Consider the following 17,815-nt stretch of genomic DNA (forward strand, 5'->3'; position numbering starts at 1 on the left):
TAATTACAGAGAATGACACCATCCAAATTAGATTGTAGTAAATCGATACTCCCGTGCTCAAATTCCCTCTCAAGTACAACCTGCTACACTCGGAACTCCAAACTGTGTTTCAGGATCACGCAACAAAGAATACAGGAGGAAGTCAGCGGGTCAGTCAGCATCTGTGGAGGGAAATACCGACTAACAATTTCCCTCCAGAGACGCTGCTCCAGCATCTTGCAGTCAGGTTGGTCTCTGAAACCATTCAGTACAGCAACTAACAAATCCAAGGACACAAGTACAAAGGGGGAGATAGGCTGTGGTCCAGGTACATAAATGATCAACAAGTATACTAGCTTTTGTATTTGAAGGGGAGTGTTATAGCTGATGCTGACACTGACCGAACATGTATAGCGGTTTGAATCAGTAGACCGGGCAGACTTTTATTGAGGAGACCCCTCCTATTGCAGCTCGGCATCCCGATTTTGCTCCCTGTGAGTGAGGCCTGCAACGTTGCACTTACACTTGGCGGTGATGATACTGGTTTGCCCAGCCTCCCTGTCAGAAAATCTACAACCCTATACACACACTCCCCCCGCCTTTACCTTGGATGCCAGGTCGGGCTCCAGCTCGCCGTTGACATCCTGGTCCAGCTCGCCATCCTGCTCAGGGGCGAAGATGCTTGGCAGCTCCCCGGCGCCGGGCCCGGCCTCGGCCGCCACAGCCGGCGCCGCCATTGATGCGGGGGCCGCTCAGGAGGAGGCGGGGCTATTAGAAGCTCTTTAAGGTTTTCTTAAAGTGAATAAAAGTCAGCCGGTACAAAAGCCTGGCGCCTTCAGCCGGCTGTTTCGAGGCACCCCCTCCCCTCTCCGGCGGACTCCTCAGACAATTGTTTCAAGTCTCTCCCCGCCAGGACTCGCCTGTCGCCGTTTCAAGGCTCCCCTCACGAAGGCACTGCGAGCGGCTGTTTCAAGGCACCCCAGACACTGTTTGCAAACACCGACCCTCGCGCGTCGCTACTTCCGGCCCTTTGGAAGCGTCCCGCCACCTCGGCACCTTAAATCGGGCTGTTCTCCAGAACTCAAACTCATATTCACTTCTCATCATCCCAGCGGGCAGGATTTTAATGCAATGATCATTGCGTAGAAACTTTATAGATGCACAGGTGAAAAGGCGGGGCGTTCAGTTACCAATGGCTATTCAAGGTCGGGGAGATGGGCGTGTCTCTTTGGACCAGGCGCACAAGATTGACATGTCGATCATTCTATAGGCGACGGAGTTTCCACGCCAATCAAGTTATTATCCAATCATGTGGGACATGATTGCTGTCGATCACTGTCGTTACTGATGCAACTTCGCCGCAATAGAAGGTAATAACACAACAGAACAATGAGCAATACAATTTGCATGACTTTCCACTGGGGATTTTTACTTTCTGATGAAACACTCCTCCTATTCATAGCAATGAATAGTAAATAGTGCAGCTTGTGTAACCCTGTATTATCTAAAATAACGTGACACTGAGATCCTTTGTCGGCTTTTAGGAAAATCTTAAAAATGGAAAGCGACGCAGAGAAGTTTTAAGGAATGCCATACTCAAGAATTGTAATGGACTATCTGGGATGTGAAGACAGACTCTGGCGGAGTTGGCGGATGAGACCAATGGAAGGTCCAACGGTCAAGAAGGCGATCTCTGCAAGCGTCGTGGAACGTGTAGAGCAGGACTAGACCCAGAAGACGTCCTGGTCATCCACTGCGCCTAGTCCCATCTCCAGCCGTCTTGACTCTGTCTTGCCACTGGATCCAGATGGGAATTGGGAAGAGAGAGTGAGGCAACTCTCCCTCACTTAAATCCAAATCACACGTTAGTCTCGACACCATCAATAATGGTGTCGAGGTCCTCATCGACGTATGATGGACGAACAACAACAATGGACTATCTGGGATATCAGAGGGACCAGAATCGGGAGAATGATGTTATTATTAGTGTACTACTGTCACTTGTACAGAAGTAGTGGAAAAAACTCGTCTTGCATACACACATACTCGTTTACATCAGCGCAGTGAGGTAGCACAAGGCAAAATGATTGCAGAGTGTAGAATGAGGTATTACGGTACAGAGAAAGTGCAGTGCAGGTAGTCAGTAAATTGCAAAGTCCTAGATCATAGAACAATACAGCACAGGGACAGGCCCTCTGACGCAAAGTGTTGTGCCAAACCAACTGAAAAGTAAATTAAAACCTCCAAAAAACTAATCCCTCCTACCTACACCATGTTCATATCCCTCCATCTTCTGATTGGATGTCTCTTAAAAGCCTCTAATAGTGATAAATCGGGTAAATTACTGGCTAACCAATTGAAATTTGATTCGGTTAAACGTCAAATTACTAAGATCCGCAAACAGGATGATACTTTCACAGTTGATCATGTTGGGATAAACCAAACCTTTCAAGAATTTTATACCTCTTTATATCACTCTGATCTTCCTCATGATTCTAACTTCATGCATGATTTTTTAAGCAAATTGAGTTTTCCGAAACTATCTCCCAAAGATTGCCTATCATTAGAAACTTCCATTTCAGAGGAAGAAATAATAACTGCAATCTCATCATTAAATTCCGGTAAAGCACCCGGTCCCGATGGGTTTACAGTGGAATTTTTAAAATTTTTTTCCTCCATTCTTTCTTCTAAGTTGTCTAGAATATTTAAGGAAGCAATTAGTTTAGGTAAATTACCACAATCGTTTTATGAAGCCTCTATTTCCTTAATTCTTAAAAAGAATAAAGATCCTACGGATTGTGCATCCTACAGACCGATATCTCTTCTGAATGTAGATTCAAAAATTTTTTCAAAAATTCTAGCTACTAGACTGGAGAAGGTGTTACCTCAAATTATCTCCATGGATCAAACTGGATTTATTAAAAATCGCTATTCATCTTTTAATATTAGGAGGTTAATGAATATTGTTTATACCCCCTCACTTACTACCCCGGAATGTATTATCTCATTAGATGCTGAGAAAGCCTTTGACAGAGTTGAATGGCCTTATTTATTTAATGTTCTTGAGAAATTTAATTTTAATTTGACATTTATATCTTGGATTAAATTGTTATATTACTCCCCGGTAGCCTCGGTCTGTACAAATAATTATAGATCTCCTTTTTTTTGTCTTTTTCGCGGTACTAGGCAAAGTTGCCCTCTTAGTCCTTTACTATTTAATATTGCTCTGGAACCTTTAGCAATTGCTATCCGTGACTCGCCAAATATTGTTGGTATTACCTGTGGAAATGAAATACATATACTATCATTGTATGCAGATGATTTGTTGTTATATATCTCTAACCCGGAGAAGTCAATTCCTGCTATCTTAGATCTGTTAGCTCAATTTAGTAACTTTACTGGTTACAAATTGAATCTTAGTAAGAGTGAATTATTCCCTTTAAATAAGCATGTACCTATTTATGGACGTTTACCATTTAAATTGGTTACTGATTCATTTATATACTTAGGGATAACAATTACCAAAAAATATAAAGATTTATTTAAAGCTAATTTTTTACCTTTAATTGATCAGATTAAACTTTTATTTACCAAATGGTCTCCAATTTCTTTGTCTTTGATTGGTCAGATTAATGCTATTAAGATGATCATTTTGCCTAAATTTTTGTATATATTTCAATCGGTTCCAATTTTTATCCCAAAATCTTTTTTTGATAATGTAGATTCAAAAATTTCCTCATATATTTGGCAGAATAAAAATCCTAGGTTAGGTAAAAGATATTTACAGAAATCCAAGAAGGAGGGGGGACTTGCCCTCCCAAATTTTAGATTCTATTATTGGGCAATTAATATTCGATATTTAAAATTTTGGCTACAAGACTTGGACGCATTTTTAAACCCTCATTGGGTAAATCTTGAATCTAATTCATTACAAGGGTTTTCCTTGGGTTCGGTTTTAGGAACTTTACTTCCTTTTACTTCTTTTAAATCATATAAACAAATGAATAACCCAATAGTTAAACATACTTTACGTATATGGTTTCAATTCCGAAGATTTTTTGGGTTTAATCAATTCATTCTAGCAAGTCCCATTATATCAAATTTTCTTTTTCAACCTTCCATGATGGACCAAGCTTACTTTGATTGGAAAACCAAAGGTATAATATCTTTTCGCGATTTATTCTTGGATAACTGTTTTATGTCTTTTGATCAACTCTCTAATAAATATAACTTACCCAGATCTCACTTTTTTAGATATCTACAGATTAGAAACTTTTTAATTACTGTCTCTCCTAATTTTCCACACCCATATCCAATGGACACTTTGGAAAAAATCTTAGACTTAAATCTTTCTCAGAAAGGTGTAATAGCAATTATATATAATATAATTATGAATTTATGTCCTGATGCCTCTAATAAAATTAAAGCTGACTGGGAAAGAGAACTTGAGATTAATATACCGACTGAAAAATGGGAAAAAAATTCTTCAGTTGGTGAATTCATCCTCTGTATGTGCTAAGCATAGGTTGATACAGTTTAAAGTAGTCCACAGGGCTCATATGTCCAAAGATAAACTATCTCGTTATTATTCTTATATTAATCCAATATGTGACAGATGCCAGTCTGAGATTGCTTCTCTAACTCACATGTTTTGGTCGTGTCCCTTGTTGGAGAAATATTGGAAAGATATTTTTGATATTATTTCAACGGTCCTAAATATAGACTTACAACCTCATCCAATTACTGCTATCTTTGGACTACCAATGATAGACTCAAATAATTTAACCTCTTTATCATGAAGGATGATTACATTTCTTACTTTAATAGCTAGAAGGTCCATTTTGTTGAATTGGAAAGAGATCAACCCTCCTACAGTATTTCATTGGTTTTCACAAACTATGGTGTGTTTGAATCTGGAGAAAATTAGAAGTGCAGTTTTTGACCCTTCTGTTAAGTTTGAAAAAATTTGGAGGCCATTTATTCAGCATTTTCATTTGATGTAATTTGATCATTTCCAAACTTGTTTTATTTCTCTGTACTGTTGTTGGAGGGGAATGGAATCGTCAACGCTGAGGTTTTCTTCTTTTCCATTTTTAAGTTGTTAGTTTTGTCCAAGTCTTTTAGTTTAGTTTAGTTGTTTTTTTTTCTTTTGGGATGGGTTTTTTTTTCTCTTTTTCTTTCTTTTTTCTTTTTTTTTTGCTTTATATTATCCGTGATCAGTTCTACATGTATGGGAGTTTTGGTAATTTCCACTATTTGGCTTTGCAATTACTCTTTTTTTAAATGTAACAATGCATCTCATATTATCTGTATTATTGTTATGTTTTGTTTCTATATTTTGAAATTAATAAAAAGATTGAAAAAGAAAGAAAAAGCCTCTAATGTATTTGCCTCTTCCACCATACCAGGCAGCGCATTCCAGGTATCCACCACTCTGAGTAAAAACTTACCCCTCACATCCCCCTTTGAACCAACCCCCTCTCACCTTCAATGCATAGCCTCTGGTATCAGACATCTTTGCCCTGTTAAGAAGATACGCCCTGTCTACTTTTATCTACGCTTCTCAATCTTATAAACCTCTATCAGATCTCCCTTTAGCTTCCACTGCTCCAAAGAAAACAACCCAAGATTGTCCAGCTTCTCATGGTAGCCTATGCCATTTAAACCTCTTCTGCACCCTCTCCAAAGCCTCATCATCCTTCCCATAGTGGGGTAACCAGATTGTATGCAATAACGAGGTAGATTGAGAGATCACAATTCCATAGTATTGTACTAGGGAACCTTTCAAAGCCTTTTAATTAGGGGTTCGAAGCTGTCCTCATGGTACAAGCTTTGATTATGCCAGCTGCTTGGCCAAGGCAGCAAGAATCATAGACAGAGTCCATGGAGGGGAGGCTGGTTTCTGGGTTATGGCAGAGCAGCTGCCCTTTCAAACTGTGATGCATCTGCTCAGGATGCTTTCTATGGTGCATTGACAAAACAAATTTTAGAAGTCTATACTATCCAAATTCAGTCAGTTCAGATTGGCAACAGCATCTTCTTCACGATCACCATCACAGGTTCACCACAAGGCTGTGTGCTTAGTCCCCTGCTCTACCACTTTACACCTATGACTGTGTGGCTAAGCACAGCTCCCACACTGTATACAAGTTTGCTGATGACATTACCATTGTAGGCCGAATCAAAGGTGGTGATGATTCAGCATACGATGGATTTGAAACTTTGGCTGACTGGTATCATAACTTCTCATACGATGTCAGCAAGGCCAAAGAACTGATTGTAGACTTCAGGAGAGTGAAACCAGAGGTCCACGAGCCGTTCCTCATCGGAGGTTCGGGGATAGAGAGGACTTATAACTTTAAAACTCTGCAGTGTTACTTTATTGGAGGATCGGCCCTAGAAGCAGCGTGCAAATACAATTGCAAAGAAGGCTCTTAATTTCCTTAGGAGTTTGTGAAAATTTAGCATAACATCTAAAACTTCGACAAAGATGTGTAGTGGAGAGTGTATTGGCTGACAGCATCATGTCCGGGTATGGAAACACCAATGGAAACAACAGAAACTCTTAATAAAGGTAATGGATTTGGCCCAGTACATCACAGGAAAAGCCTCCCAGCCATTGAGCACATCTAGATGAAACACTGTCACAGGAAAGCAGCGTCAGTCATCAGGGATCCCCACCAACTCAGCCATGCTCTGTTCTCACTGCTGCCATCAGAGAGAAGGGACAAGAGCCTCGGGATTCAGATCACCAAGCTCAAGAACAGTTACTACCCCTCAACCATCAGGCTCTTGAACAAAAGGGATAACTACACTCACTTACCCCATCATTGAAATGTTCCCACAACCAATGATCTCACCTTTAAGCACTCCATCTCATTATTTATTGCTATTTATTTATATTTGCAGTTGCACAGTCTGTTGTCTTCTGCACTCTGGTTGATCTTTCACTGATCCTGTTATAGTTACTGTTCTATATATTTGCTGAGTCTGCCCACAGGAAAGTAAATCTCCAAGTTGGATATGGTGACATATGTACTTTGATAATAAAATTTACTTACATTATCCTCTGACCTCTCTCATTAACAAGGCATTTTCACCCACAGAATTACTGCCCAGTGGATATTTTGTTTTGGTTTTCAGACCATTCTCTGTAAACTCTAGAAACTGTCGTACGTGAAGAGATCAGCAGTGTCTGAGACACTCAAACCACCCCATCTAGTACCAACGATCATTTCATGGTCAAAGTCACTTAGATCACATTGCCTCCCCATTCTGATGTTTGAACTGAACCTCTTAACCATGCCTGTGTGCATTGAGTTGCTGCCACATGATTGGTTGATTAGATAGTTGCATTAACAAGCAGGGGTACCTAATAAAGTGGCCTCTGAGTTCATATTGGAAACAATCACCAACAACTGATGTATTTAATCAAATTATAGTTGACGCTATATCTCCATTGAATTCAGGTTAGGAATCATTTTAAATCTTAAAACATATCAAGAAGGATAAAGTATGGTGTTAGATTACTCAAATTAGTATTCAAAACGTCAGTGCCATTGTCAGAGGTCTGCACACTTGAATAACCCGATGAAAGATAAAGAAGACACACAACAATAGTATATTTTCTCCCATAGCCTCTTCCCACCCTGAAACTCATTAAGTAGGTGAAGTACACTTGGATTGCAATCATTGTTATTATGTAAGAAATGTGGCAGCCGATTGGAATAAACTTTATACTTTATTGTTGCCAAACAATTGGTACTAGAACATACAATCATCACAGCGATATTTGATTCTGCGCTTCACACTCCCTTGATTACAAATATTAAATATTATAAATATTAAAAATAGTTAAAATTAGTAAATATTAAAAATTTAAATTATAAATCATAGATAGAAAATAGAAAAATGGGAAGTAAGGTAGTGCAAAAAAAACGAGAGGCAGGTCCAGATATTTGGAGGGTACGGCCCAGATCCGGGTCAGGATCCGTTCAGCAGTCTTATCACAGAAGCTGTTCCCAAATCTGGCCGTGCAAGTCTTCAAGCTCCTGAAACTTCTCCCGGAGGGAAGAGGGACGAAAAGTCTGTTGGCTGGGTGGGTCGTGGCCTTGGTTATCCTGGCAGCACTGCTCCGACAGCGTGCGGTGTGAAGTGAGTTCACGGACGGAAGACACAAGAAACAACGGTCAAACAGTGCAAATATGGTGAAGTAACCTACTTTCAGCGACGACTGAGAAACAGATACTGGCCTGCAGACATTTGAGTTCCCCTGATCTCCTTTGAACTATGTCGTGGGATCTTTTACATCCACGATTGAACCTAATGGGATGTTTCATTTGAAAGGCACCATCTTGGAACCTGTCGAACAAAGGGTCTTGGCCAGACGTTGAGGGTTTATTCATTTTCACAGGTGCCACCTGGCCTGCTGAGTTCCTCCAGCATTGTGTGTGTGTTGCTCTGGATTTCCAGCACCAGCAGAACCTCTTGTGTTTATAACACACACACACACACACGGTGCTGGTGGAACTCAGCGGGTTAGGCGGCATCGATGGGAAGGAGTTCAGGGTCGAAGTTTTGGGCCCCGAATTGCTATATTACCATAGATTCAAGTTTTGGGCTCCTTATTTTAAAAAGGATATACTGACATTGGAGAGGGTTCAGAGGAGATTCATGAGAATTATTCCAGGAATGAGGGGGTTACTGTATGAGGAACGTCTGGCAGCTTTTGGGCTGTATTCCCTGGAGTTCAGGAGAATGAGGGGGGAGGATCTCATAGAAACATTCCAAATGTTAAAAGGCCTGAACAGATTAGGTATGGCAACGTTATTTCCCATTGTAGGGGATTCTAGGACAAGAGGGCACGACTTCAGGATTGAAGGACGTCCTTTTAGAACTGAGATGCGGAGAAATTACTTTAGTCAGAGGGTGGTAATCTGTGGAGTTTGTTACCACGGGCGGCTGTGGAGGCCAAGTCATTGGGTGCATTTAAGGCAGAGATAGACGGGTTCTTGATTAGCCAGGGCATCAAAGGGTATGGGGTGAAAGCAGGGGAGTGGGGATGACTGGATGAAGTGGATCAGCCCATGATTGAATGGCGGAACAGACTCAATGGGCTGAATGGCCTGCTTCTGTTCCTATATCTTATGGTCTTATTTATTATCAAGGTATGTATGTAGCCACAGACAGCCACAATACAGAGAAAACCATCAAAGAAAATAAACAAACCTCACATCCACCATACAAAAAAAACATGTCACATAAACGGCAAAAAATGAGCGAAAGACACAGAATATAAAACACAAAATTGAAAGAGTCCAGGCATATTTAGTTCAGTTCAACTTAGAGCTGCATCATACATTATCTGTAGGTTGCACCAATCAAAAACACGACACAAAAAGGAGTGACCAGAAACACATCATAACATGAATTACAGAGTCCAACCCACAAACCACATTGATTTAACCTTGCCCAAGACCCAGAATTCCAGCACCATCCTCTGGCAGCATTGAGTGAGAGGGAGAGAGAGACCTTTCGAATGCGGGGACCTTCCTTCAGGAGCACACCGTTGAAATATTTGTTAAATTTGTTACATATTTGAAACATTTGTATTTAGGAAAGGTGGCAGTTGATTTGTATGTAGTAACATCACACAAACTGCATTATGATAATGACCAGAATTAATCAGGGTTTGACGAGCAGGATACTTGCTGTTCGATCAGTAGCTTTTGGATTCAAGACACATGATATAAATATAATTGTGACCTGTCCTAGACCCACCATTGCCTTGCATGAAGAATTCTCCTATATTTGTGCGCAACCATTTACTGGCCAAGGACCGACAGAGATGTGAGACCTTCATTGCTGCCCTAAAGGGCAGTGGCATAATAGACAGCAACTAACTCTAGTTCATAGAAATTTCATTATGTTCCTCTGCTGTTCCACTGCCCTACCGTCACACCACAGCCTTTCTCCCACATCACATACATTCCAAAAGTGTTCCATCCTTTCCAGTTTAACCAAGAAGTTTGTTAGTTCATTAATCAATTCAACGTCTTTTCTCTCTCTGTTTTGTCTGGACTGGGTCCACTTAGTTTGTTACTTTTCTTCTTTAGACCACTGGCTAAAGTAATAAACACAAGCAATTCTGCGGACGCTGGAAATCCAGAGCAACGCACACAAAATGCTGGAGGAAGTCAGCCGGTCTGGCAGCGTCTATGGAGAGGAATAAAGAGCCGACATTGGTGAGTTGGCACCAATCACCGTGGGATTGAGATCAAGAACTGAGAGGTAATGTTACTGTTATATAAGTCCTTGGTTAGACCCTACTTGTGTTCAGTCCTGGTCACCGCACTACAAGAAGAATGAGGATGCTATAGGAAGAGTGCAAAGGAGATTTACAAGGATATTGCCTGGATTGGAGAGCATGCCTTATGAGAATAGGTTGAGGGAACTTGGCCTTTTCTCCTTGGAGCGACAGAGGATGAGAGGTGACCTGATAGAGGTGTATAAGATGACGAGAGGCATTGATTGTGTGGATAGCCAGAGGCTTTTTCCCAGGCTGAGGTGGCTAGCACGAGGGGGCATTATTTTAAGGTGCTTGAAGGTAGGTACAAGAGGTATGTCAGAGGTAAATTTTTCACACAGAGATTGGTGGGTGCATGGAATGTACTGCCAGCGAAGGTGGTAGAGGGGATACAATAGGGTCTTTTAAGAGACTCTTGGATAGGTAGTGTTACGTACCCGTAACTGGGTTGCCAAACCAGCAGAAATGGAACGCTCGTTGGAGTCTGTGATTACTAGGAACTAATAAAGTTTTATTAAAGAAGTAAGTAATACAGTACACTAATCGTAAGGATATAAATGTAACAGCTTAGCAATGATAATACACACATATACACAGAACTAGGGTAACAGGAATCAACCAAGCTTTATCGCAGTCTAGAGGTAAAATGATCAGTCTTAAGTGAAGCAGAGTTCAGTTCAGCTTAGTGCAGTTTGAAGTAGTCGCTGTTGTTGTACTCTTGGAGAGAGAGAGAGAGAGAGAGAGAGTGGGAGATGCAATTGGTTTCAGGCAGACCTTTTGATGTCTTCCAATCCCCGCTGTGGTCACCGACTGTGACCCCTCCGTCCCCGATACAATCGTTCTTCCGCGGTGAATCCGGCACCCAGGCAAGGGCGGACACACACCCCAGGTTCCCACCGATCGTACCTTTACACCCTGTGAGCCTCTGATCGGTTCCCATGAACCGGACCTCCACGCTTCCACCAACTTGTGAGGGCACACTGCTCTTTCCAGGGTCTCGTGGTGTGTCTCGTGCCTTAGCAAACCTGCTCTTTTTATCCCCCTGCTGGGGTATCACCTGTCCATCAAACTTCAAACAGTTCAGGTTCAAAGCAACCGGTCTGTCAATATTCTGAATTGTGTTTCTTTCTCGTTAACCTCTCCCTTCTCTCTCATTAGCATTTTGAATGTTTCTCCATTGTCTTCCGTTATCTCTCTCATTAGCATCATCCGTCCGGTAGCTCTGCTTGGTGTCACACATGACAATAGATAGATAGATATACTTTATTGATCCCGAGGGAAATTGGGTTTCGTTACTGCCGCACCAACCAAGAATAGAGCATAAGTATAGCAATACAAAAACCAAGACAATCAAACAACAAAATGCAAACTATGCCAGATGGAAATAAGTCCAGGACCAGCCTATTGGCTCAGGGTGTCTGACCCTCCACGGGAGGAGTTGTAAAGTTCGATGGCCACAGGCAGGAACAACCTCCCATGATGCCCAGTGTTGTATCTCGGTGGAATATGGCTGGAGTCCAACAGCAAAAAGTTCAAAATCCGGTCTACAAATACGTTCCTCGATTGTAATATGACCCGGATTACACCATCTGTTGTTAACCAGAACAGTAAGCCCCCAACTCCTTTACGCTTACCGCTCTCAGTGCACTTCCAGTCAGCCCGAACGGTCTGGAAGCTGTCCATGGAAAAGTTTTGATTGGGTATGTCCGCGTGCAGCCCCAGTGAAACACATAACACTGCTCTCCCGAAATATTCTCTGACGCCTGGCTAGCACCGTCAACTCATCCATTTTATTACCCACCAAACTCCTCTTCTCCATAGGTCTCTGTTGTCTTGACCCGGTCCTCTTTCCTCGGTACATGGAACTTAGAAAAATAGAGGGCTATGCGGTAGGGAAATGCTAGACAGCTTCTAGAGTAGGTTACATGGTTGGCACAACATTGTGGGCCAAAAGGCCTGTAATATACTATAGACTTCTATGTTCTATTTTGGGCCGAGACCCTTCATCAAGACACAAAATGGTTCATAAAAATCTCATTATATTTCTGTACCCTCACACGATAGCCTTTGGGTGTGTGGCTAATGTTCCTCTCCAGAATGAAACAAGTATCTTTCCCTGCCCAACTTGTTCATAACAATCACTTCCTGATCAACCAGTTCAGTCCCTGTTAAACTACTGACAAGCCGAAATGTCCTGGCGCCCATGTCAATCGATTGTGTGGTTCACTCCACTCTTCATAAACATTGCTAGGCACAAACATTGTTCCCTGGCAACACACACAAAGCCCTGGATGAACTCAGCAGGTCAGGCAGCATCTATGGACATGGATAAGCAGTCAATGTTTTGGGCCGAGTCCTTTCTTCAGGACTGAGAAGGAAGGAGGGGGAAGATGGCTGAATAAAAAGGTGGGGGGGGAGGGGAAAGAGGATAGCTGGAAGATGATAGGTGAAGCCAGGAAAGAATGTGATAGGAGAGGAAAGAGAAAGAGGAGGAGGAGGGGACCCAGGGGAACTTAATAAGAAGTGCAAGGTCAGAGTGGGGGATAGAGGAAGGGAAGGGAGGGACGTTTCTTCACTGGAAGGGGAAATCGATATTCATGCCATCGGATCAGAAGGGTCCCAGATGGAATATAAGGTGTTGCTCCTCCACCCTGAGGGTGGCCTCATCTTGGCACAAGAGGAGGCCATGGACCGATATGTCACAACGGGAATCGGAATAGGATTTAAAATGTTTGGCCACTGGGGAGTCCTGCTTGTGGCAGATGGTGCAGAGGTGCTTGACAAAGCAGTTCCCCAATTTACAATGGTTCTCTCCAACATAGGGGAGGCTGCATCAAGAGCACCATTGTTCTCTAGCCCCTCCATTCCGCTGTCTCCTATCATAGAAACATAGGAAAACCTACAGCACAATACAGGCCCTTCGACCCACAAAGCTGTGCCAAACATGTCCTTACCTTAGAAATTACCTAGGGTTACCCATAGCCCTCTATTTTTCTAAGCTCCGTGTACCTGTCCAGGAGTCTCCTAAAAGAGCCTATCGTATCCACCTCCACCATCGTCACCAGCAGCCCATTCCACACACTCACCACTTCCTTTCTTTTCCAATCTTTTTATTAATAACAAAATGTTAAACATAACATAGTATTAATACAAAGCTATTGGGATTATATTGTTAATAATTAGCATATATAAATATAAACTCAGTTAACACATAGATATTAAACCTCCCAAAATCTTACAGAATACAAATATAAGAAAAAAAAGCATGAAAAAAGAAAAAAAAAACCCAAAAAGAAAACTAATCTAAACTATACTGAACAACTTTTTTTTATTTCAAAATATACTTTATTCAAAAATAAATATATACAATAAACCATTCAATAACTTTTCATCCTTTACATACGTTCCTATTATACTCAGTAAATATCCGTATTTATAGCCACCCACGTGGCACTCCAGTAGTTCAGCTTAGCATATCATTGTTGAGGGGTATACTCCCCGCCCACCGACCCCTCCCACTCCCACGGGTGGAGAAACCTATACTGTGGTCCTTCCCCACCGGGCCCTTGCGGTGGCTGCACCGAGTTTCAGTGCGTCCCTCAGCACGTACTCCTGCAGCCGAGAGTGTGCCAGTCGGCAGCATTCTCCCACGGACATCTCCATGTGCTGGCAGATCATCAAGTTTCGGGCCGACCAAAGAGCGTCTTTCACCGAGCTGATGATCTGCCAGCAGCACCGGATGTTGGTCTCCGTGTGCGTCCCCGGGAACAGCCCGTAGATCAGAGAGTCCTCTGTTACGCAGCTGCTGCGGATGAAACGTGACACTAGCCCGTCCATCCTCCTCCACACCCTCTTTGCGAACTGGCAGTGTGCAAAGAGGTGGGTCACAGACTCCTCCTCACTGCAGTCCTCCCATGGGCAGTGGGGTGCGGAGACGACGTTCCGGGCGTACAGGAGGGCTCTGACTGGGAGGGCCCCTCTCACCGCCAGCCAGGCGAGGTCTTGGTGCCTGTTGGTGAAATCTGGCGATGAGGCATTTTGCCAGATGAACTGGACAGTCTGCTCAGGGAACCACCCCACTGTGTCCATCACGTCCTTCTCCTGCAGTGCCTGCAGGACACTTCGTGCCGACCACTGCCTGATGGCCCTGTGGTCAAAGGCGTTCTCCTGGAAGAACTTTGCTACGTAGGACAGGTATGCCGGCAACGACCAGCTGACTGGGGCGTTGCGCGGGAGTGGGGCCAGACCCATCCTTCGTAGCCAGGGCGACAGGTAGAACCTGGGCACATAGTGGTACTTGGTGCCCACATACCCGGGTTCTACACACAACCTGATGTAGCCACACACGAAGCTGGCCATCAGGGTGAGGGCGACATTGGGGACGTTCTTGCCCCCGTTGTCCAGGGACTTGTGCATGACGGTCCGTCTCACCCGCTCCATCTTGGATCCCCAGACGAATCTGAAGACAGCCCGGGTGATTTCCGAGCTGTAGGAGCGGGGGACGGGCCAGACCTGCGCCAAGTACAGCAGCCCTGAGAGCACCTCACACCTGATGACCAGGTTCTTGCCCGTTATCGACAGGGAGCGCCCTCCCCACAGTCCCAGTTTCTGTTTCACCTTGGCAGTCCGCTACTGCCAGCTCTTGTTGCATGCCTCAGCCCCTCCGAACCAGATCCCCAACACCTTCACGTGGTCAGACCTGATGGTGAAGGGGGCGCTGGATCGGTCGGGCCAGTTGCCGAAGGTCCACCGACGTCACACCGGTGTTCTTCTCTGACCACTGCCTTCTGAGAGCCACCTGTCGCTTACGGGAGGACCAGAAGGCAGGCAGGGGGACTTGGAAGCTGAACGTAAAGCTGCTGACCCCAGAGAATATCGAGGAACTAGGGAGGGAGTACACAGGTTGGAGAACCTTGAAAGCCTTCTTTGATTCCCCGGTTCACTGGTGGGAAGCCACCAAGGAGAACACTAAGAGGTTCTTCATCCACAAGGGTATCCAGAAGGCAAGGCAGGAGCAGAGGGAACTGCGTAAACTCCAGACAGAGTTGCAGCAACTTCTCCTTCTGCAGTCGAAGGGGGTGGATGTCAGGGAGGAATTGCGAGAGGTGAAGGGCCGGCAAGCCCAGCACCTCGCCGCTGAATCCTCCAAGATCATCTTCCGATCAAGGGTCCAAACCGTGGAGCAGGACGAGACGTGCTCACGCTTCTTCTTCCAAAAGGTGCACAGGGGGAGCTCTGTGATCCACAACCTTAAGGAAGAGGACGGCTCAGTCGCGTCCTCACAGACCGACATACTGAGGATCTGCAAGTCCTTCTATGCCGGTCTGTACGATGAAAAGGCCACAGAATCCACAGCCTCCCACAACTTCCTGTCGTCTATCAGGCAGGTCTTAGACGACGGCAAGCGGGAGAGTCTGGATCAGCCACTGACCCTGGACGAGCTGACAGGCTCCATCCGTTCCTTTGGGTCGGGTAAGACTCCCGGAAGCGACGGCTTACCGGCTGAGTTGTACTCGGCTCTGTGGAACTGGATGGGCCCAGACCTGCTGGAAGTGTACAATGCTATGCTTCTGGCGGCAGTATGTCTGAGTCCATGAGGAAGGGCATCATCACCCTCATCTACAAGCAGAAGGGGGAAAGGGAGGACATTAGAAATTGGAGACCCATCTCTCTCCTGAATGTTAACTACAAGATCCTGTCCAAGGCTATCGCCAACAGGGTCAAGTCCGCTCTGGGACAGGCGATCCACCCGGACCAAACCTGTGCTGTACCGGGCAGGAAGATCTCAGACAACCTCGCGCTGCTGAGGGACACCATCGCCTACGTGCAGGACAGGGGGGTGGACGCCTGCCTGGTCAGCTTGAATCAGGAGAAAGCCTTCGACAGGATATCGCACACGTACATGGCGGACGTGCTCTCCAAAATGGGATTTGGGGAGGGAATCCGGAATTGGATTAGACTGCTCTACATAGACATCCGTAGTGCAGTCCAGGTCAACGGGTGGGAAACAGACAGCTTCCCCATCAGGTCTGGAGTCAGGCAGGGCTGTCCCCTCTCCCCTGTCTTGTTTGTCTGCTGCATAGAACCCTTTGCGGAAGCCATCAGGAGGGATGAGGGCATAAGAGGGGTGACGCTGCCAGGCAGTGGAGCGACCCAAGTGAAAACCTCCCTGTACATGGACGACGTCACCGTCTTCTGCTCTGATCCGAGGTCAATTCGCAGGTTGATTGGCACCTGCGAACAGTTCGAGCTAGCGTCGGGGGCCAGGGTCAACCGCACGAAGAGCGAAACTATACTGAACAACTAAACTAAGGAAAAGAAAAAGACATGGGCTGTTGTGTTACTTCAAATAAGACCATTAATGTCATTAACTCCGCACTTCCCTCCATATATTTGAAAGTAATAGAATAGGTTTGGAAATGGTCAAATTACATCATATGGAAGTGTTGAATAAATGACCTCCAAGTCTTTTCGAATTTAATAGAAGAATCATAAATGACACTTCTATTGTTTTCTAAATTTAAACACAACATAGTTTGAGAGAACCAACGAAATGTGGTGGGAGGATTAATCTCTTTCCAATTCAGCAAAGTGGATCTTCTAGCCATTAATGTAAGGAATGCAATCATCTGAACGAGCTGAAGAGGTTAAATGATTTGGTTCTATCATTGGTAAACCAAAAATTGCAGTAATAGGGTAAGGTTGTAAATCAATACTCAGAACAGTTGAAATGATATCAAAGATATCTTTCCAGTAATTTTTCAAAAAAGGACATTACCAAAACAAAGCCTATTTGGTTTGGAAAACCAAAGGTATATTACAATTTTGTGATCTATTTTTGGATAATTGTTTCATGTCCTTTGAACAATTATCTAATAATCTAATTTGCCTAAATCCCATTTCTTTAGATATGTACAGATTAGAAACTTTTTAAGTACTGTTCTTCTTACCTTTCCAATCCTTATTCCAATGGATATTTTGGATTTAAATCCTTTTCAGAAAGGTGTAATAGCAATTATTTATAGTATAATTATGAAAATACATCCAGACTTACCTAATAAAATTAAGAATGATTGGGAAAGGGAACTTAACCCTACCTTACCTATTGAAAAATGGGGAAAAAATTCTTCAATTAGTTAATTCTTCCTCTATATGTGCTAAACACACACTGATACAGTTTAAAGTAGTACATAGGGCCCATATGTCTAAGGATAAATTAGCTTGTTATTACTCTCAAATAAATCCTGTATGTGATAGTTGTCATTCTGAGATAGCTTCTTTCACTCACCACTTTCTGCGTAAAAAACTTACCCCTGACATCTACTCTGTACCTGCTACCAAGCAAGTACCTTAAAACTGTGCCCTCTCACGATAGCCATTTCAGCCCTGGGAAAAAGCCTCTGACTATCCACACCATCAATGCCTCTTATCACCTTATACACCTCTATCACCTTTCATCCTCCGTCGCTCCAAGGAGAAAAGGCCGAGTTCACCCAACCCATTCTCATAAAGCATACCTCCCAATCCAGG

The 17,815-nt window shown here is 43.7% G+C and overlaps 1 protein-coding gene across 2 annotated transcripts in view; it reads right to left on the bottom strand.

Moving 5' to 3' along the window:
* The window catches only part of LOC140204803 (GTP-binding protein 1-like), a 40,269-nt gene extending 39,160 nt beyond the window's left edge, over nt 1-1,109 (bottom strand). The window contains exon 1 of one of the 2 annotated variants that reach the window (XR_011887711.1): nt 585-1,109. Coding sequence is in view for 1 of the 2 variants with exons in the window: in XM_072271610.1 (XP_072127711.1) it covers nt 585-716 (132 nt within the window). In the remaining variant the exon portion in view is untranslated. The remainder of the gene's footprint in view (nt 1-584) is intronic. The other variant, XM_072271610.1, reaches the window with a different exon arrangement.
* Between the last annotated feature and the right edge of the window lie 16,706 nt (nt 1,110-17,815).

The sequence above is a fragment of the Mobula birostris genome, chromosome 11, assembly GCF_030028105.1.
Source record: "Mobula birostris isolate sMobBir1 chromosome 11, sMobBir1.hap1, whole genome shotgun sequence".
Lineage (NCBI taxonomy): Eukaryota > Metazoa > Chordata > Chondrichthyes > Myliobatiformes > Myliobatidae > Mobula > Mobula birostris.